Here is a 23603-nt window from a genome sequence, read left to right as displayed (position 1 = left end):
AGACACAGAATGGCAAGCTGGACAAAGAGCCAAGATCCATCAGTCTGCTGTTTTGAAGAGACCCGTGTCACAGGCAAAGACACACATAAACTCAAAATAAAGGAGTACTTACCAAGCAAATGGAACACAGAAAAAAAGCAGGGGTTGCCATCCTAGTTTCTTACAATGCAGATTTTAAACCAACAAAGATAAAAAAGAAGACAAGGGTATTACATAATGATAAAGGGTGCAGTTTAACCAGAAGAGCTGACTAACCTAAATATATGTGTCCAATACAGGAGCACCCAGATTCATAAAGCAAGTTGTTAGAAACCTACAGAGAGACTTAGATTCACACACAGTAATAGCGGGAGACTTTAAAATCTCACTGACAATTTTAGGTCACTGAGACTGAAAATTAACAGAGATATTCATGACCTGCACCCAGGTTTGGATCAATTGGAGCAGATAGATATCTACAGAACTCTCCACCCAAAAATCAACAGAATATACATTTCTCTCATTGCTGCATGGCATTTACTCTAAAATTGATCACATAATCGGAAGTAAAACACTCCTCAGAAAGTGCGTAAAAACTGAAATAATAATCAACAGTCTTTCAGACCACAGTGCAATCAAATTAGACTCAAGATTAAGAAATTCAGTCAAAATCACACAACTACATGGAAATTAAACAACCTGATCCTGAATGAATCTTAGTTAAATAATGAAATTAAGGCGGAAATCAAGAAGTTCTTTCAAAATTTTGAAAACAAAGAGACAGTGTACCAGAATCTCTGGGACACAGTGAAAGCAGTATTAAGAGGGAAATTTGTAGTGCTAAATTCTCACATCAGAAAGTTAGAAACACCTCAGATTAACAATCTAACATGTCAACTAAAAGAACGAGAGAACCAAGAGCAGACAACCCCCAAAGCTAGCAGAAAATGAGATAACCAAGATCGGAGCTGACTGAAGGATATAGAGACATGAATAACCCTTCAAAAAATCAATGAATCCAGGAGCTGTTTTTTTTAAATAAAAAAATTATTAAACCACTAGCTAGATTAATAAAGAAGGAAAGAGAGAAGAATCAAACACAAACAGAAATGATAAGGGGTATATCACCACTGACCCCACAGAAATACAACCAACCACCAGAGAATACTATAAACTAGCATTCTATGCACATAAACTAGAAAATCTAGAAGAAACGGATAAGTTCCTGGATACATATACCCTCCCAAAACTGAACTAGGAAGAAATTGAATCCCTGAATAGACCAATAGTGAGTTCTGAAATAGAGGTGGTAATACATAGCCTACCAGCCAAAAAAAGCCCAGGACCAGATGGATTCACAACTGAATTTTACCACAATTACAAAGAGCTGATGCCATTTCTACTGAAACTATTTCAAAAAATTGAAAAAGAGGGACTCCTCCCTAACTCATTGTGTGAGGCCAGCATCATCCTGATGCCAAAACCTGGAAAATCCAACAAAAAAAACAAAACCTGAGGCCAATGTCCTTGATGAACTTCAATGCAAAAGTCCTGAATAAAATACTGGCTAACTGTACCCAGCAGCACAACAAAAAGCTTATCGATTATAATCAAGTTGGCTTCATATCAGGATGCAAGGCTGGTTCAATATATGCAAATGAATAAATGTGATTCATTGTATAAATCAATCTGAAGACAAAAACCACATGAATATCTCAATAGATGCAGAAAAGCCTTTGATAAAATTCAACATTGCTACTATTAAAATTTCTCAATAAACTATGTATTGAAGGAATGTACCTCAAAATAATAAGAGCTATATATGACAAACCCATGGCTGATATCATACTGAATTGGCAAAAGCTGGAAGCATTCTCCTTGAAACCCAGCACAAGACAAGGATTCCCTCTCTCACTTCTCCTATTCAGCATATTATTGGAAGTTTTCACCAGGGCAATCAGGCAAGAGAATGAAATAAAGGGTATTCGTATAGGAAGAGAGGAAGTGAAATTATTTTTGTTTGCACATGACATGATCCTTTATCTAGTAAACCCCATTGTGTCATTCCAAAAGCTTCTTAAAGTGGTAAGCAACTTTAGCAATATCTCAGGATAAAAAAATCAATGTGCAAAAATTGCTAGCATTGACATACTTCACAGAATTAGAAATAAAAGCTATTTTAAAATTCATATGGAACAAAAAGAAGCCCAAATAGCCAAGAGAGTCCAAAAGAAAAAGAACAAAGCTGGAGGCATCATGCTACCTGACTTCAAACTATACGGCAAAGCTACAGCAACCAAAACAGCATGGTACTGATACAAGAACAGAGACATAGAACAATGGAACAGAACAGAGAACTCAGAAATAAGACTGTGTTCCTACAACCAGCTGATCTTCAAAAACCAGACAAAAGCAAGCAACGGGGAAAGGATTCCCCATTTAATAAATAGTGCTAGGATAACTCACTAGCCACATGCAGAAAATTGAAACTAGATCTCTTCCTTACGTAAGTGCCACTGCAGGGGTTGCTTGGTGGGTAGGTTCCAGACGCTTTTTGACTGCCAGTCCTTCTGGGAACTAATAGAGCGAAAATCCACTCACCCCCAAAGGAGGGCATTAATTTATTCATAAGGGATCTGACACCATGACCCAAACACCACTCAACAGACCTCACTTCCCAATAGTGCCACATTGGGGAACAAATTTCACTAACAAGATGGTACTGAGTGAACATACTGTGTCATTCAGTCTCCAGAATAGTGTTCTGTAGAAGAAATGCTCTTAAAGTTTGATGCCAGAATAACATTTTTATTGAGGTTCTGTTTTGTCTCTATTTGAAGCTATGTGCCAGTTTTGCTTTCTCAATATAGTGTCAAAAGCTTAGGGCAAGGTTTTATATATAATCACATATTATGCATACTTTGGTCATATTTGCTTTTCTCCTTTATCACTTTACTAAACCCTATTTTTAGTGTATGTGAACTTCTGTTAAGCCACTTCAAAACCAATAACAAATCATTGTTCCTTGATCTTTTTTCTAATGTTGTTTGTTAGTTTTCCAGTGTTGTTAGTTAGATTGTAGGAAATGGAAGGAAATGGAGGGGAAAATATAGAAATTGTATAATTTCACTTGGCTCTATACTACATTCATATTAGTGCTATATTAGTAATGTGGACCTTGAGGTATAGGTTGTGGCAGTGGCGGCTACTCGAATTGGAACAGCTGTGCCACATAGATGACCATTGCATTTCATAACATTGTGTGAGTTTGGACCACATTTCTCCTCTGTTTTGCTGTATTTTCTCAAAGTATGATTTCTAGTTATCTTTGTATTCTAACCATAGATAGACACACATCTAAGGACATTGAATGAGTGAGTTAGTCACAAATTTCCATCAGGAAACTCTTCTTGGATAAACAAATTATGGTGAAATTCATAGATGTACCCATGTTCGTTGTTCTTTTTTCCAATTAAAAAAGAAATGGTTTAAATAATTGAAATGTGTGAACAATAGGGAACTACAAAAACATTTATTTCTTAATTATGGTCATTTTCAGTAGCCTTTATCATACTGTAATTTGTTGATAGGGTTTTAGATTCCCCTTTCCTCTGTCTTCCTTTCCCAAAAGTACACCCCAAACAAACTTTTGACTACTTATTCTTGAATAAATGTAATCTGTTAATATTGACTGTCTGGAGTTACTTTGAAGAGATAAATTTTTTATTATTTTGAGTCTTTTTTGTGGAGAACTGCATAATACATTTATTTAGTTCATCACATTTAAGGTGTAGTAGTGTTGTATTGCAATACGCCTTTTTTTTTTCTTTTTTTTTTTTGAGATGGAGTCTCGCTCTGTGGTCCAGGCTGGAGTGCAGTGGCGCGATCTCCACTCACTGCAATCTCCGCCTCCCGGGTTCAAGCAATTTTCCTGACTCCCCGTCCCAAGTAGTTGGGATTACAGGCGCCCACCACCATGCCTGCCTAATTTTTGTATTTTTAGTAGAGACGGGGTTTCGCCATGTTGGTCAGGCTGTTCTCAAACTCCTGACCTCTGGTTATCTGCCTGCCTCAGCCTCCCAAAGTGCTGGGACTACAGGTGTAAGCCACCACACCCAACCTGCAGTATGACATTTTAAAGTGGTTTTTTTTTTTTTTATGTAAGAGATTGATCCTCAAACTGGGCTTTACAAATGTGGCAGGTAAGAGGTAGTGACTCTCAAACGTTCAAAGTTGTGTTTTGTTTTGGTTTGGTTTGGTTTTGCTTTCAAAGCACACAAACCAGTCCAATTTGAAAAACACAACTTTACAATAAATGAAGGAAACCTGTTCTCTGTGAGTATCTCAATTGTTAACGATTAGGCCTCACTGCAGGACAGGTTGCTACCACAAATTAGTCACATGTGAACAACAAACTGTCTTTATGAGCGTGAAGAGGCATTCTAAGTTGTAGCAGACGCCTGCTCTATGAGATGTTAATGGAGTGAAATCCTGGAGTATTACAGGTAAGCAGTTAGAGTGATGAACAAGGGCTTTATGGTTTCTATAAACAGAAATATAAACAACTTTGTATTTTTCTCAATTATATGTAATTAGTTAAGGTTTCAGGGTAACAAAGTATTGTGTCCCTTTTTTTACAAGCTTATGCTAATGAGGCTAGACTTCAGTATGTATATTCTGGCATTGATGAAAAATGTCTTAACAAAAAGAACTGCAAAGAATGAACTGCAAAAAGAATTGTATTTCAGATGTAAACACACATAATCTAGAAAGAATTCTTTTGGCCGGGCGCGGTGGCTCACGCCTGTAACCCCAGCACTTTGGGAGGCCGAGACGGGCGGATCACGAGGTCAGGAGATCGAGACCATCCTGGCTAACACGGTGAAACCCTGTCTCTACTAAAAAAAAAAAGTACAAAAAACTAGCCGGGCGAGGTGGTGGGCACCTGTAGTCCCAGCTACTCGGGAGGCTGAGGCAGGAGAATGGCGTGAACCCGGGAGGCGGAGCTTGTAGTGAGCCGAGTTGCACCACTGCACTCCAGCCTGGGTGACAGAGCAAAGACTCCGTCTCAAAAAAAAAAAAAAGAAAAGAAAAAGAATTCTTTTACATGTTCAGTTTTGAATAGGAGAACTTCTCTCCCCGATTCTCGGCATTTCCTGCTCTGTTCCTTCAGAAGCTTTAGAATTTCTTATTGAATTATACTTTGTTTTTTTGTAAGTGTCAATTTGAAATTTTAGCTAAAAATAGTATCATTTATTTTTCCTAACATGAAAATACCGAGATACATTTCAGGTGACACTCTTCGTGCTTTAGCTTTATTATATTGTACTTTTCAACAAACAGTAAGCTGTGAGAATACTTTTGTATTTGAATACATTTTTATTTTGTAATTGAAAGCCACCATCCTTGACATAACTATAACTCGATATTTGAAACTATGCTTTATGTGTGTGACTGTGCATTCGTGCATGTGAATTGATGGGAGAGCAGGGAACATAAAAAATGTTGAAGAGGAAGTGGTTGGAACTAACTGATTTGTTGTAGAGTCCCAAGGGGCAGGTATAATCTGCAAGCTGTCAGATTCCATTATGGGGACCGTTGCCATCAATCAGAACTGACATTTGTATATCAGAGGTTAGTATAACTAATTATATGTATGTTTATGGAATGTAAACCATGTGACATTTTAGATTTAATCTTTAAATTAAAACATTCATATAATTTATAAGCTTATTGGTTGACTGAGTATGTGATTATGTATTTTAGAGAGGAAGACAGTATTTCTTAAATCTTGCAAGCTGTTGCCTGGTCTACACCTATCATCTTAGAATGTGATTTGTAGCAATTCCAGGCTATTTTCACCACAGAAGATGTACTAGGCAAGCATTCTTGAAGGTTGCTCTTTAGCTTAGTTAACAGATTCCTAACATTTTTTAACTAAATGTACCATATTTTATCAATTGTAAGATACATTTTGAAAGTATACTTGGTAGTGGCATTTGTTTTGTCTTGTTTTGTTTTGTTTTGTTTTGTTTTCAGAGATGGAGTCTTGCCCTGTCTCCCAGGCTGGAGTGCAGTGGCATGATCACAGCTCAGTGCAGCCCGAAACTCCTGGGCTCAAGTGATCCTCCCACTTCAACCCCTTGTAGGACTACAGGCGTGTGCAACCACATCCAGTTAATTTTTATTTTTTTATTTTTCTAGAGGCGAGGTCTCACTATACTGCACAGGCTGGTGTCAAACTCCTAGCCTCAAGTCATCTTCCCACTTTGGCCTCCCAAAGTGCTGGGATTACAGGTGTGAGCCACTGCACACAGCTCAGTGGTATTTTTTCACCTTCTTAGTGACAATAAAATATGGTATAGCTGGAATCAGTGGCTCCTGAGATTTGATGATATATAATGTACTGTTGGATTTTAGTGGCTATGTTTTGATATTTTATCATTCTGGTTTTAAAAAAGTCACATATGTAATTTTACCATTTGTTCCCAGTTTACTACAGTCTACGTACTAAAAATTTCAAAATCAGTTTTAAATGTTATAAACACAAGAAAATATACCCTTATCTTTAAAATTTGTGTATTCCTTTTGATTCAAAATTTTAAATCTACGTTTTAGCCATGTGCTTCAAAGAAACAAATTGTTCTAATAGTCAAAATGACAAATTATTTAAAATTCAATATATCAGTATGACTTGCATAACTTCACATTAGCTATAATAAGATGAGTTAAACATACAACAGACTACTTTTATGCATCACAAACATGTTTGTGTCTTAAGCCAGATATGTATTCTCAATAATAAAAAAAAAAAACCTTAGGACTCCATTTTATGTATAATGAAACAATTAAAATTGGAAGGTTTTAAGGATTAGGTGCATCATTGCCTAGCTAGTTTTTTTTCACTAAAGAAAAATTGAAGCATAGCTTCCAGTACACATTTGCTCTGACAGATCTTTGTTCAAGATCTTCTTCTACAAGTTTGTTCAAGAAGTTGAAACGTTTCCATAAAATGTCTTCTCTGTTCACACACACATTCTCTCTCCCTCCTTATTTCTTTCTCTTCCTCTTAATTTCTCTAGTCCTCTCCCTGTCTTATTTACCCCCTCACACTAGCTCCTTCATTCTAAAATAATGACTATTTTGGTTTTGATTAACTTTTTGCTCTTGTTCAAGTACCAGTCTTTCAGTGAGATTGTTCAGAAACCCATAGTTGTATTATTGGCCTTCCTGATTTGTCTTAGTCATAAAGATATCATGGGCAAGCTTTGTCAAAAGTTTCAGTATATACAGAAAACTCTGTATATACTGTGTCTGGTGCTTTCTCTTCACTACCTTCTTGTTGACTTTATCCGAAGTGAAAATGAGGTTGAATTGGCACGACTATTTCTGACGTATTCATGCTATCATCAAGTGTGCTTTCTTCCCTAAGTGCTAACATGTGCCCCATAAACATGGAATATGAGATTTATCATAGGCCATCCCCAGCTATGGATGCTTTCGTTTTTGGGAAGAGACTTCTTGGCAAAGGAGAGAGTGGGAAAGGAGAAGGTGAAAAGTGATTATACTTAATATGAATTTTTTTTCCATGCTGTTGCATATAGTTTAGTAGTTTACTTATTTTTATTGTTCAGTATGTATTTTATTCCACTGTATAAATATATTACTTATTATTTTTCCATGTTATTGTTGATAGACATTTGGTTTGTTTTTGATTTTGGAGTATTTATAATATAATATTTATAATATATATGGCAATAAAAATTCTTATACATGTCTTTGGGTGCACATATATGTGTGTTTCTGTTGGGTATATAGTATATTAGGAAATGGAATTTCTGGGTCACAACGCATGCATATTTCAGCTTTACTAGATGTTACCAAGCAGTTTTTCAAAGTGGTTGTGTAAGTTTATATTCCACCTTCAGTTTAGGAGAGTTCTAGTTGCTCCACATCCTCTGTAAACATATCCTCTGGTATTTTCTATCATTCATTCTAACTTTTATGGTAGTTGTATAGTGATGTCACTTCTGTCTGACTGTCTGTCTGTTACTCTATCATTCCCCCCTTCTTTCTTGTGTTTTTTTATTAAATATGAAAAAAATATATTCATTATTTTCAATTAATTTTTTGGCTCCTGTGTTTACTGAATATTAAGCACTATAGCATAGTTATATACTATAGTAACATTTATATGTGCAGCTTAATGTTTGTTCCCAAGCTCACATATTGCATTTGTTATGTCTAGTTAGACAATTTGATTGTTACTTTTGACACATAGAGAATAATGTTTTGTTTGCAGATGTTTATCTTTAGGAAAGAAAAATTTATTTTTAGACTTTCTTTGACTTACAGTCAAATAGAAGAGATACACTGTTTTGGCACATGTGTAAGCCACACTCTTAAGAAGGTATAGAAAAATTTTTTTCTCCTTGGAATGATCCCTACTGCCACTTTTCTGTCTGTTCCCCCCTCCCCCTCCAAACCACTAGTTTGATTTCTTTCTCTTCATTCTGGCTCAGTTCTTTGTGAAGCCATGTTAATAACATTAATCATTTTTAATCTTTGCCTCTAATAACTACTTGTAGAGTAAAAATATGAATAAAATATATTTAGAACCTTTTTGTTGTTGTTGTTGTTGTTGTTGTTGTTACAAGCCCAGAACAGAAAGTTCAGATCCATAGCTCCATAGCTCTGGGGTCTAACACTGTAGCTGGTCATCTGCCTGTAATTGCTGCCTGGCTGACACAGTAAAAGTTCCTTCAACCTATTGAATCTTTGCATTTTCTGTTTCTTAAGGAGCATTAGATTAATTCAATCTAGTAATTTGTGGGGGGAAAAAGAACCAAATGTAAAATGCACAAACTCATTTATCTCGGAGGCATTATTTCACGAGAGGTTTTATGATCTCTCCCATAATTCTTTAGTTCAAAATTCAAAAAATTCCGTTTGGGACAAGTCTATGAATACGTGGATTTGGGCGAGATGTTCTTCATTCAGTGAAGCACTACCCTCTGGTGTGTTTGATATAGGGCTTGCTATAGTATTCAATTAGTAGATTATGCAACTAATCATTAAAAGTTCAGATTAAAATTTTTACTGTGTTTTTCTCTTCTCGTCCCCTCCTCAAGGAGGAATACACTTTACCTAGGATAAACAATAATGGAGTAGTCATTAAACAATTGTAGAAAATGAAATAGTGTAACTTTACTATATACAGCTGTAAGGAAAGTTTTTAATAATAATGTTTAAGATGAATTGGTTCTAGCAAGTCTTAGGTCCTTTGGTTTTGCTGTGAAATTAATGAGATTTAAAAATTAAATACACCAAATGTTTGGCATAATGGTGGTTTATAAACATCTCAACTATGCCATTTTCCCAGTGGACAGTCTAAAGTTGGAACAGTTTAGAATACTGATTTTTATATTGCCGAGGGATTAAGTACATGTACTGAGAGAAATTTAAGTTGACAGTAAAAATATTGACAGTTAACCCAGGCCCTAATGCAAGAGCAGATGGAAATGTCTTGCATGAGTTCCAATTCGTTAAGCAAATATGACACTTTATTTTCTAGTCATTTTAGTTCAGGAAACTGAAGTAGTAAAATAGTATTATAAATGAAGCCACTTCTTACTGTGCTGAAATTAAAGCATAGAAAACAAAATACTAGAAAGGATTTTTAAGATTTGGTGGTACAGGTTGAGCATCTCTAATTTGAAAATCTAAAATCCAAAATGCTTCAAGATCTAGAACTTTCTGAGTGCTGACATGATGCTCCAAGAAAATATTCACTGGAGCATTTGGATTTGGGATTTTCAAATTAGGAATAGTTTCTGATATCTGAAAGTTTTGATTTTATAATTTGTTACCACATTTTTTCTCTGCAAATTAATAAGAAAGGGCTGGCATACTATTCTAAGTTGGTGGTGAGGTAGATAGCTTTGTAATTGTTAAATTACACATTATTGTAATTTAATAATCTACTTTGTACCTCTCCTAATATTTACTAATAACTAGCTAGTTTTATATTTTAATGTGCCATTAATTTAAAGTTTAGGAGAATTATGGTGTCTTTTTGTTTTACAATACATGGGCATGTTTTTCAATGAAAAGCACTGTTAGTAAGTGATCTCTGGGTATATTTATGATACTATATCTCAGGTTATTTTTAATCTGTCATTATCCAAAGGTAGATTATCAGTAGAGTGAATTGTTGATTTTTCTTTCTTTCCTTTTAATGCTTTCATCATTTTTTAGTCCCTTTTCAAATAAAGACCATTATCAGTATATGCTACTTTAAAAAATAGTGTTCTTTTTTTTTTTTCATTGTAAGATACTTTTTTTTTTTTAAAGTGTGTATTTTGTATACTTTGCCCTACAATTCACTGGCAAATGACCTTCAGTGAGCTTAAACTGCCTAATATCACAGCTTAAAGAGAGTTCATCTTGAAATGACTGTTGTCTATAGTAAATTAGATATAATTCTAGGCTATTCTAAACACTTTTTATTTGATTTATATAGAGGTGGCCAAAATATTTCTTTCTGAATATCACAGTTCAATTTTAAATAACCTATGTAACTTTTCCTCTTTTAAAATTTGTCTTATCTTATAGATGCTTGTGACCACACCGGAAAAATGGGATGTAGTGACAAGAAAGAGTGTTGGAGATGTAGCTCTTTCCCAGATTGTAAAGCTCCTTATTCTTGATGAAGTTCATTTGCTGCATGAAGATAGAGGACCAGTATTAGAAAGCATAGTTGCCCGTACTTTACGGCAGGTAAGAGGAAGTTATTTATAAGCTTATTTTGAAGGGATAAATATGTTTTTCAACTTAAAATGTAGCATTCTAAGGAAATATTAATATGCATTGTTCATGGGAATTAACATAATTCTAGTATGGAGAAAACTTTAGCTATTTTATTTTCATAATAAAAGTCCCCTATCTTTTTTTATTCCAAATTGTATTTTATTGCAGTGTCTTTAATTAAACAGAACAAATGTAAGGAAACTTTTTCATTGTAGACCTGTGTTACAAAGCTAAATCTACTGTTGACATAATCTTCATATTTTTAAAAGGGGGAATGTGCCTGTTGTCCGTAGTTTTAGACCTCATTGGCTATTCATAAATAGTCCAAACCAAAATTGGTAAATTCCTAATGCCAAGAGTCTTAAGATATTTTCTGTCAACCATTCTTTTCATTAAATGAAAAGACAGGATATCTTATAATATTCATGAGTTTTTAACTGATGTTTTCTTGTAGATTGTACATATATAGAAAGTAGATGAACACTTATTTTTTGACCTAATCAAGAACTCTAGTTTCTTGACTCATTTATTGTCTTGTATTCATATTCTCTTGCCTTTATTTTCTTCCGAAATAGCTGAGACTCCATGACTAATTACTTATCTTCTTAATAACTTTACTTACTTATCCCCTGAGCACCTGACAAAATTACAACAGTGACTCAATTGAGCCATGTCTGTACTTCCAGCCAGATTGCTGATTACCAGTGGGAAAGATTGCTAGAGATGCTGACTGGCATCAGTATACCTTCATAGACTGTGATTTAGAGTAGACATTCCTAGACTACATTCACATGGATCCTTGGGATTACCTTGTAACTTCTAAGCAGCTTTTTTTCTGTGTCCCTAATGTGACCCTTTTCAAGCTTCACCAGTTCCCTTTTTCACTCTTCATCACCCTGTCATGCCTTATTCTTATACAACAGTGTTTTGTACTGAAAGGGAAATACAGTCCCTCGTTCTTGAACTCTCTCAATTTCCATTCCTTTTCCTTCCTCTCCCTAAACAGGAAAATGCCCAGAATAAGGGGTGGAATGAAGCATACCCTTCATTCCACCCCTTATTCGTTTCTCAGAGGTCCTTTCTCCCCTTGCCTTGGACCCCATTTCTTTCACTCTATAAGCTACCCCTTTTCTTTCTCCTGTGTCTTTTAAGTTCTTTCTCAGTGGGCACTGTCTTTTTGGCTTAAAAGGATTGCAAAGTCCCTTCTGTCTTTACTAAAAAATTTCCTTAAGCCTATCCCTCACCACCACCTAGTGTCTGGAAATATTAATCTCGATTCAGTTTCCCTTTTGACTAAACCACTGCAGTCTGGTCATTGCTCAAACATAGGTAATAAAATGTTTTTACCAAGATCACCAGTTACTGAAAGATAGTTTTCAAACCTATTTTTTTTTTAACTTTTGATTCTACTCGTTTTTGAAGCTTAGTACTACTGATTGTTTCCTCAATCTTGAAACTCTTTGCCCTTTGACTCTGTGATACCACCCTGTCCTGGTTACTTTCACTTGTGTTTTTTGGTTTGTTGGTTGGTTTTTGTAGCTACTGTTTCTCAGCCTTCCTTGCTTCTTCCCTGTTCTCAATCTGGAAATGTTTATTGTTTATGTTCTCTAAGACTCTGTCACTTGCCATCTTCTCTCTTTATTCTAAATATTTACTCTAGGGAAAACCACTTCTCTACCCATCTTACCTAAATTATGTACGTATGATATGTGTATGATGTGTATGCGTGTGTGTGTGTGTGTGTGTATATATATATAACCCAGTTGTATATTTTGACTCTGATATCCCATAGACATCTTTTGCCCATAAACATGTAAGAACTCTTGTCATCTTCCCTATATACCTAGATATGGTATCGTAATCTACTTGATTCCGAAGCCAGAACACTAGGAGTCATAGTCAAATTTTCCTTCTTCCTTAATACTTTCTTCCATCCCAATATCTAATTAGATATCAATTCTTTATATTTTATTCTAAATACCTCTGATTCAGATTCAAGTGGAAATGTAAAGAAGTAGGTACAATAAGTGACATAATGTATTTTTTAAAAGTTTGAAAGTGTTTGTTTTTTATTTTATACATTCACCATAAAATTCTAGATGTATTAATGATTTGTTTCAAACAAAGCTCCCAGTTCAATGAAGAAAACATAGGAGAGTTTTTTTTTTTTTTTTTTAAATCTTGTTGGGGGAGTTCTATGCAATATGCAAAACTGGAGAAGTTATGAAGGAAACCTGTGTCACATTTGGATGCATAACTATTTTAAAATTCTGATCAGTAAAACACACCCCTAAAATTTTAAATGTGAGACCAAATAACAAATTATTTGCAACACAGAAAACAACTTTTTAATATCATTTATATTTAATAGGTTTCTATAAATTAATAAGAAAAATAATCTTAATTGGAAGGAGCATTTTACAGTAGAAAAAATTATTGAGAAATATTTAAAAGATGCTTAAAAAGAATATGAATCAGTATGAGACATTTCTGTTCTATCACATTAACAAAAATAAAAACAGAATGGAATTTGAAAGCATCCAGCAAAATCAATGCTATGTTTTCACTTCTGTATATCTAACTGTGGAAATAATAGCACAAATTTATAAAGATATAGTAATACCAGTATTCATTGAAGCTCTTTTTTTAATACAAAATATTTCGGTAATACCTTGAATATTCAATAATAGAAGAAATTGTTTAATGAATTATAGTATATTTATGCAATAAAATGCTGCTTTGCCGCCTTTTAAAAAAGTGAGAATGAACTCTGTGCTCTTATTTATATTCAGGGAGCTATACCATAACAATCTATACATTCCACATTTATTTATGTGAACTGGGCTTAAAAGATGTTATATTATTCACTGAAAAAGCAAGCTGTTCTGTATGTATAGCACAATCCATTTGTGTAAGAAAAACTTGCAGTATATTTATGTTTTTATTCATTCATTCATTCAGGTAATGAACATTTATTAAGCACCTACACATGTACCAGCTACATAGTTCTAAATGCTGTAGATAAACAAAACAAAGTTCTTGCTTACACTTAGATTTTAGGCTGGTGTAGAATTGGGTGCATATACATGAAAAGATAGGCAACAAGTTGAAGAGTGGTTTCTTTTCTTTCTTTTTCAATTTCAACTTTTATTTTAGATACAGGGGTACATGTGCAAGTTTGTTACATGGGTATATTGCATGATGCTGAAGTTTGGATGTCATTCTTCATAGAATTAGGAAAAACTATTCTAAAATTAATATAGAACCAAAAAAAGAGGCCAAATAGCCAAAGCAATCCTAAGCAAAAAGTACTATAAAAGAGACATCACACTACCCACCTTCAAACTATACTATAAAGCTACAGTAACCAAAACATCATGGTACTGGTACAAAAACAGACAAACAGACCAATGGAACAGAATAGAAAACTCAGAAATAAAGCCACATACCTACAACCATCTGATCCTCAACAATGCCGACAAAAATAAGCAGTGAGGAAAGGACTCCCTATTTAATAAATAATGCTGAGGTAACTGGTTAGCCATATGCAGAAGAATGTAAGTGGACCTTTACCTTTCCCTATATACAAAAATTAACTCAAGATGGATTAAAGATTTAAATGTAAGACCTCAAACTGTAAAAATCCTACAAGAAAATCTAGGAAACACCATTCTTGACATTGGCCTTGGCAAGGAATTTTTAGCTAAGTCCCTAAAAGCAACTGTAACAAAACCAAAAATTGACAGGTGGGACCTAATTAAACTAAAAAGTGGGAGATGGCAATTGCAACAAAAACAAAATTTGACAAGTAGGACCTAATTAAAAAGTGGTTTCTTCTGTAGAAATGGAATTGTAGAAGTATTTGGGACTTGTTTACTTTTTACCACATAAATTAAAAATATGTGTATATGTACACACATACAGAAAACACAAAGGGTTGAAATTTTCAAAGCCGATTTATAAAAAACAGCTTTTAGCTAAAATCCATTTTAAGAGCAGTTTTTAAATGCAGGTCGTTATCAGACACGGATGAAGTATGGAGAAGTCTGAAACTACCATCTCTATTCTCCAGGTCCATTTTTCCTACAAGGCATGTGCTCTGGCCCACATGTTATACATGAGGTCTCATAAAAGAAGCATGCAGGGCATGATTTACATAAAGGAGAGCTAGTCTGATTATGAAATGTTTTGGTTTTATGCCCTGATACTTAACTTAGTGATGTCTTTCAAGGAGCCACGCTATAACAATCCATACACCACATTTATTTGCAGCGAGCCACCTACAGAGACCATGTCCATCCAGCAAAGATAAGGACTTTCTGTAACTACAGAACATTAGAGGCCAAGTAAATATCATTAGTATATTTTCCAAGAGGTCTGTCATTCATGTTTACAAAGGATTTTACTGTTACAGTACATCTTTCTCTCCTGTGCATCCCCAGTAGAAAAAGAAAGCAGATTGTAGTCTTAGTGCTAATCCTTTCTGTATGTATGTACAAAGACACATAGATATAACGTTATATATCATAATATTTTTAAGCAGGCATTATAACCTTAGAAAGTTTACAAATAATTTTGTAAATTGTTTATAAATGTATAATTTTTATTTAAAATATAAATTGTAAATAGTATAGTTTCTATATAAAATCCATGAATGTTATACACTATATCAAACTATATATTATCAGTTTATTATGTATTATATGCAATATATTATATAAATATATAGTATAACAATATATGATATAAGTGTATATCATATATATTATAGATGTATAATAATTTCATCTTCACATTGTCATCTGTATATTATAATCAAATTCCAATTACATAGTTTTGTACCACTTTGCCCATAAACCTTTGCTGACTTGCTGTTTGTTATCTTAAGAAAAATGGTCAAATTGTTTAGCTGGACATTAAAAACTATTAAAGCCCTTCTGTCTAATTTTAACTTCTACATCTTTATCAGCTACCAAAGGTTCCAGTAACACAAAACTATTTGATCTTTTCCCTACTTCCTTTTAAATATCATTGACCCTCTTTCAAAAACGAAACTAATCTAACTTGAGGCAGAATGTGTTGTTGGTTGTGACATAAGGATTGTAAATGCCAAATTATATAATGCCTTCTTTTTTTGTAACTCCACCCATCCATCTATTGAAAATTTACTTTTCTTTTGAATCCATCAAATGCCACTTCTATGATGTGTTTCCTAGTTCCTGAATCAGAATGAATTATACCTTTTCTGTGTTTTCTTTGCACTCCCTTTTTTTTTAACATATTTTTAACGCTTATGATGATCTTCCTTATAATTTCACAACTTACTATAGTGAATTCTTCTTCATCTAAATGACTCACTAGAATTCAGCTTCCTTGACAGATTTGTTTGTGTGAAACTTTTCATATTTTAAAGTATTAGTACAATGCTCATAGTTATTTTGAAATATTACAAAGTTCCTTGTGTTTACCAAATGTTCCCAGTAGATGGCACATCACATCACACTTCAACATTTTTAACTAATGTAGAAGCGCCTTCGGAAGCTATTGGAAGGCAATGTAGATTTTGTTCAGGTTCTGAACTTGCATGGTGATGTTAGGGACTAAATTCTTAACACACTTGGCATGATTGGGAGAAATTTGGAAAAGATGAAAGTATAAGAAATCTTAAATCTATTTTATTTAACAACATGAACTAATAATTATCTTAACCTACTTTTAGTAAGTAGGGAGATTTTATCAGAACTAAATTTTATGTGAAGGAAAACATCACAGAAATATACTGTCTAATCTTGAGCTAATGATAGGGGAAAAGCTGTAAATTTTTAACTTTTTGTAATTGTCAATAATTAATACTTTTAAGGTAAATAGGTGTAGTGTATAGACTTCAAGGTTTGGCTTAGACATAACATTCCAGATTATTTGTATTTCAAATAAAGTGTTTCTCACATAGATTTAACTATATTAAATAACTATATTATAATTATACTTTTAGATTTAAAAATATGGTTGTTTTAAAATGGATTTTTAGCAGAAAATGTCTAGTGTTTGCCAGAGTATTGTGTCTTTAACATCAAACAACCTTAAAAATATATTCTGTAACTCTTGTGTTTTACGTGATGATTTTAAAACCAAATATCATTTTCATTTCCTTCCAAATCACCACTAGTACTACATAGAACTGTGAGATAATTAGTCATTCTAATTACTATATGTTGTGAAAGAGGTTTCTTTAAAAATAGGTCTGGCGATTATTTCCCCTTACTTAGGGTTCCTTGCTTTTGATGGGATTTGGTTTGGGGTTTTGCCAATATCTGTAAGATTTCTTCAGTGAAAACAAATTTATAAAAAGATACTGTATATGTTTTGTTACTTTAATTTTTACCCATCTCTACTTTTTTTATCCCTCCCTTGTTATGTTTCTGCAAATAGTCTCTGCATGTGTGGATCTATGTCTTATTCAGTACTGCATCCCTAGTGCCTGCAGATTAGATCCTAACCCAGTGTTGATGGATGGATGACTCTGAAAGTATTATTCACATTGGACTACTTTGCTTATACCCATTGAATCTCCTAGACTGAGCAAAATTAACAGCTTACTCAGAAAATCATACTGATATATTTTAATTACCAAATGAATGCAAGTTTTTGGCCATCGCTTGTTTTTATCTTTTTAGGTATGTTCCATCATAATCAGATAATATAGCCTATCTGATTTTCAGTTTTTGGAATTTACTGAGTTTTTTGTGACCTAAAAATATATTTAGTTGTCACAAAGTTCTTAATTCCCATTGCATTTTTATTTTTATTCATTTATTTATTTTTGAAACAAAATTTTACTGTGTCACCCATGTTGGAGCGCAGTGACACGATCATATGGGCTCCAGTGATCCTCCCACCTCAGCCTCCTGAGTAGCTGGGACTACAAATGTGTGCCACCACACCAGTTACTTTTTTTTTTTTGGTAGAGATGGGGTTTTGCCATGTTGCCCAGGCTTGTCTCAAACTCCTGGGCTCAAGCAAGCTGCCCACCTTGCCTCCCAAAGTGCTGGGATTACAGGTGTGAGCCAACACACTCACCCCTTGTGTGTATTTTTAATTATAGTGGGTATGGAATTTTATTATGTATCTGTTAAATCAAGCTTGTGAATTATGGGCTAGACAGTCTTACATGATAGGACCGTCAATTGACCTCTACACTCGTCTCTGTCTAGAGCTTTTAGAAGTCCTATTAGTAGGATAAATGATAATTTTTTTGTTTAAAATAATTTAAATAACCCACATTTAATTAAAATAATCCATATAGGTTGAATCCACACAGAGTATGATAAGGATTCTTGGACTGTCTGCAACTTTACCTAACTACCTCGACGTTGCCACATTTTTACATGTTAATCCATACATTGGACTTTTCTTCTTTGATGGGCGTTTTCGACCAGTACCTCTTGGACAGACATTTTTGGGGATTAAATGTACAAATAAGGTAAATACTCATTTTAATTCTTATCTAAAAATATTTTTGTTGACTTATTATTGAATACTTGTTTGGGGTTAGAGACTCCAAAAGACCATTTCAGTCTTTTGACATAACATTCCAGCATATTTCCAGCATATTTCCTCAACTATTTGTAGTAGAGTAAGTCCTCCTACAGAAAGTACCTTGTCATAGTTTGCATTGCTGTTTTCAATGTGTGTTACATATTTTCAGTTGTTAAAAGTTTTAAAAAGTTATTTTGAAGTGAAATGATTGAAGAGCATTGTGAAATAATAAAAACTCTAATTAAACAAGCATTTAATAGAAATAATAGTACCTCATATAAAATTGAAAAATAATTTCATAGTAGCAACCATCAAGGAAGGTGTTCCGTTCAACTTATAATGTTCTATAATTACCTTAATTATTATAGATATAAGTGGCATTTCTAAAATTCTATGCTTTAAAAAGCTTATCTAATTTTAAAATTAGTACTACCTATATTATTCACACTATTAGGGTGCTTATTATAGACTTATTTTATAATAAGGGAAACATCGCTTAAAATTTAAACATTTATCATGCTATTCAACACCACCTGTTTTTTGTGTAGAAGAAATAGTTTTAGGAAAATATTTACAGGCCTTTTGAGATTTTTACTAAAAGAGAACAAGATAGAATCATACGTTACTATGTCAACCTTAGTCTTTAATGTATTACAGTCACTTCTTGTCTAAAAACAATTTTATTAGTAAAATAGAGCCATTTTTACCTTACACTATTATAAGTAAAATATTCACCTAAAAATATCCAAAGTGACTGTTACTATAATACAACAGTTAATGTCCTGTAACTGCATTGCATGAAAGTAAGGTATCTTTAGAATTCTTGGGAGTCATTTTAGACTTGTGCACAAAGGAAGAGTTTATGATATACAGTTATGCATATTTTAAGCTTCTTAATTGTTTCAAGTGCTGCTTTTCAGCAATGTTTGCTGCTTGTTTTTTTCAGTTGTTTCAATATAATTTGATTATTTAGTTCATTTTCGATATATCAGTAGGATAGATGTAGAACTGCATCGTTTATAGTTTTAGAATGTTTTCAGCTTTATAATTTAAATGATAAGCAGATGGTTATCACAGAGAGATGTAAAGAGAAGAAAATTGTTTCACATGCTTGTCAGCCGTCTTAAACTTTATTTTCTTTCAGTTGCATCATACAAATTGGTAAATCACCTAAAACTAATTAAATCCAGCCGGGCGCGGTGGCTCAAGCCTGTAATCCCAGCACTTTGGGAGGCCGAGGCGGGCGGATCACAAGGTCAGGAGATCGAGACCACAGTGAAACCCCGTCTCTACTAAAAATACAAAAAATTAGCCGGGCGCGGTGGCGGGCACCTGTAGTCCCAGCTACTCAGGAGGCTGAGGCAGGAGAATGGCGGGAACCCGGGAGGCGGAGCTTGCAGTGAGCCGAGATCGCGCCACTGCACTCCAGCCTGGGCAACAGCGTGAGACTCCGTCTCAAAAAAAAAAAAAACTAATTAAATCCAAAGTATATTTCACTACAGTACATTACCATCATAATCATGAAAGGAATGGGAGAATGGTGTGAGTGTTATGCCTAATTTGGAATAATGGCTTTGATCAGAAATGAATCCAAAGTACAATGAAAAAGTTATTGGGAGTTTTGTCTTTTGTAGGGGGTGGGGATTGTTTTTAAATTATTCGTGGGGAGTAAATTATCCTATGATCACCTCATCCTACTTAACTATAAGTCATAAGAGTTCCAATATTTTAAAGTGTTTACCTTAATGAAACAAAAAATCCAAATCACTGTCATTTTAGATGTACATGATGCTTTTCATCCTCCTCTAAACTCTTACTAATACATGTTAAGTGGAGAGATAATAGGCTGGATCACATGCCTACTCCTTTGGGTTAGTCACCTTACTTTTAGGTTAGAAGCTTTCTCATCGTTAATAAGGAATATGAGACCCTTTTAAATTTTTTTAAATTGATACATAGTAGATTTACATATTTTCTGGGCATATGTGGGCATAATACATTCATAATTATATGAATACATTGATAATGATATGAATGTATTAACTTATCACATGAAAATCTTTAGTCAAATCTATTTGACTGAATATCAGATCAGTTAAATTGGGATATCCATCACCTTAAATACTTAGAGACCCTTTCTTAGTTCATAAATTTTATATTAGATTTCCAATTAATCTGAAAAATGTTTCTGTAGAAGCATTCTGAATAGCATCCTCTCTCAGTATACATTACAGAAATAGTGTGTTACCGTATGTTTCAGCTCTGTGTGCCATTTGACACTTGATCCGTAGTAACATTGAGAATCATACAGGAAAGGTGTGCTGTATGGTTTATATAGTGAAATACAAGGAAAATAGCCTGGAGAATGGGCTTCTCGGAAAAGCAGAGAGAACTTTAAAAATTATCCTAGAATATTTGTAACTAACAAAAATATCCTTAAAGATATTGTATTTTAAAAACTTGGTGGGTTTAGAAAGTTAGTACTCAGAAACTATTATCTGAGTTATTCTATTTGTACTTTTAAGTTGCATTGCATTTTTTTTTGTGGATTGTTATATGTTATATGTTTGTAAGGAATTTGTTACCTCTGCATTCTAGGTAGTCTGAAAATTAAAAAAAATGCATTGTAATTGGCAAAATTTTATTTGTAGTTAGAAAGTTTATAATTGTTTCATCTGATTTTTTTTAATGTTTTAAAATCTTTAAGATGCAGCAGTTGAATAACATGGATGAAGTATGTTATGAAAATGTTTTGAAGCAAGTAAAGGCTGGACACCAGGTACACTTGGTTTATTTTATCCTGCTTTTAGAGAGTGCTTAGTGATAAAAATTATTAATTTTTAGGCTCTTCAGAAGAAAATTTTTAATTCTGAGGCAATGACTCAGAGGTTCTAATTATTAATAACTGCTTTAGCCCAATGGGTAAGTCATAAAAATATTCATAGATATTATCCCAATATTGATAGGTCATGCTATTTTGTTTGCCATTTTTAATTTTAAATATTATATTCTTACTGTTTTCATGAAGCAATATCAATTGAGATGTAATATATGTAATAAAGTTTTGTATTGTTTGATGGTGCTTAGAAATTAAGCACTTTTATTCTTTAATTCTCCATTGTTCAGTATACTCACATCAAGATCGTTAAAGACAAAGTGAAGTGATAATAATTGCTTAAATAAAAATTGGCCACTTCCCAGTTGTTCATGGTTCTTTGAATAACTTTATTATGTCATTTCTTAAAACAGAGTGAGCCTTTTATGACATGTAAAGTGTTTTCCTGGCCCTTAGGTTTTTAAATTCCTTTTAAGAGTAGTGAAACCTCTTTTTCCCAGACTAAATCTTGTTTGCAACTCCAGTATACAAAATAAATCAAAGGTGATTTGGACTTGAGAGCATGGAACACTGCCTCCTTGAACATTGGAATACTGAGCATTCATGAGGCATTTTTTCTATTTTTAGGAAATAGTTTTAAAATCACATTCATAACTAATCTCTGGAGATTGCGCTTGGTTTTAATAATAACTTTTTAGGAAATCACAAGTATTTTAAGTTGTATACTAGCAATAATAATGGTAGCTAACCTTTTCTAGTTCTTCATAAATGTATGAAACTGATAAGATTATCTTATACTTACTAATTGAATTTTCTCAGCAACCTAGGAGGCAGGTACTATTTTTTTTTCTTTTTTAAATTTTTTATTATACTTTAAGTTCTAGGGTACATGTGCACAACGTGCAGGTCTGTTACATATGTATACATGTGTCATGTTGGTGTGCTGCACCCATCAACTCATCAGCACCCATCAACTAGCCATTTATATCAGGCATAACTCCCAATGCCATCCCTCCCCCCTCCCCCCATCCCCACAATAGGCCCCGGTGTGTGATGTTCCCCTTCCCGAGTCCAAGTGATCTCATTGTTCAATTCCCACCTATGAGTATGAACATGCGGTGCTTGGTTTTCTGTTCTTGCAATAGTTTGCTGAGAATGCTGGTTTTCAGCTGCATCCATGTCCCCACAAAGAACACGAACTCATCCCTTTTTATGGCTGCATAGTATTCCATGGTGTATATGTGCCACATTTTCTTAATCCAGTCTGTCACTGATGGACGTTTGGGTTGATTCCAAGTCTTTGCTATTGTGAATAGTGCCACAATAAACATACGTGTGCATGTGTCTTTATAGCAGCATGATTTATAATCCTTTGGGTATATACCCAGTAATGGGATGGCTGGGTCATATGGTATTTCTAGTTCTAGATCGTTGAGGAATCGCCATACTGTTTTCCACAATCGTTGAACTAGTTCACAGTCCCACCAACAGTGTAAAAGTGCTCCTATTTCTCCACATCCTCTCCAGCACCTGTTGTTTCCTGATTTTTAATGATCGCCATTATAACCGGTGTGAGATGGTATCTCATTGTGGTTTTGATTTGCATTTCTCTGATGGCCAGTGATGGTGAGCATTTTTTCATGTGTCTGTTGGCTGTATGAATGTCTTCTTTTGAGAAATGTCTGTTCATATCCTTTGCCCACTTTTTGATGGGGTTGTTTTTTTCTCATAAATTTGTTTGAGTTCTCTGTAGGTTCTGGATATTAGCCCTTTGTCAGATGAGTAGATTGCAAAAATTTTCTCCCATTCTGTAGGTTGCCTGTTCACTCTGATGGTAGTTTCTTTTGCTGTGCAGAAGCTCTTTAGTTTAGTTAGATCCCATTTGTCAATTTTGGCTTTTGTTGTCGTTGCTTTTGGCGTTTTAGACATGAAGTCCTTGCCTATGCCTATGTCCTGAATGGTATTACCTAGGTTTTCTTCGAGGGTTTTTATGGTTTTAGGTCTAACATTTAAGTCTCTAATCCATCTTGAATTAATTTTCGTATAAGGAGTAAGGAAAGGATCCAGTTTCAGCTTTCTACTTATGGCTAGCCAATTTTCCCAGCACCATTTATTAAATAGGGAATCCTTTCCCCATGTCTTGTTTTTGTCAGGTTTGTCAAAGATCAGATGGCTGTAGATGTGTAGTATTATTTCTGAGGATTCTGTTCTGTTCCATTGGTCTATATCTCTGTTTTGGTACCAGTACCATGCTGTTTTGGTTACTGTAGCCTTGTAGTATAGTTTGAAGTCAGGTAGCGTGATGCCTCCAGCTCTGTTCTTTTGACTTACGATTGTCTTGGCAATGCGGGCTCTTTTTTGGTTCCATATGAACTTTAAAGCAGTTGTTTCCAATTCTGTGAAGAACGTCATTTGTAGCTCGATGGGGATGGCATTGAATCTA

The 23603-nt window shown here is 34.1% G+C and overlaps 1 protein-coding gene across 9 annotated transcripts in view; it reads left to right on the top strand.

Annotated features, from left to right (window-relative positions):
* The window catches only part of ASCC3 (activating signal cointegrator 1 complex subunit 3), a 372407-nt gene that overhangs the window by 151686 nt on the left and 197118 nt on the right, over positions 1-23603 (top strand). For all 9 annotated transcript variants that reach the window (XM_050786660.1, XM_050786663.1, XM_050786659.1 and 6 more), the window contains 3 exons: positions 10594-10758; positions 18092-18268; positions 21032-21103. In XM_050786660.1, coding sequence (XP_050642617.1) covers positions 10594-10758; positions 18092-18268; positions 21032-21103 — 414 coding nt within the window. The remainder of the gene's footprint in view (positions 1-10593; positions 10759-18091; positions 18269-21031; positions 21104-23603) is intronic.

Source organism: Macaca thibetana, chromosome 4 (genome assembly GCF_024542745.1).
Source record: "Macaca thibetana thibetana isolate TM-01 chromosome 4, ASM2454274v1, whole genome shotgun sequence".
NCBI classification, from domain to species: domain Eukaryota; kingdom Metazoa; phylum Chordata; class Mammalia; order Primates; family Cercopithecidae; genus Macaca; species Macaca thibetana.
Note: the sequence above shows the minus strand (reverse complement) of the source record. Positions and strands in the feature narration are given on the sequence as shown.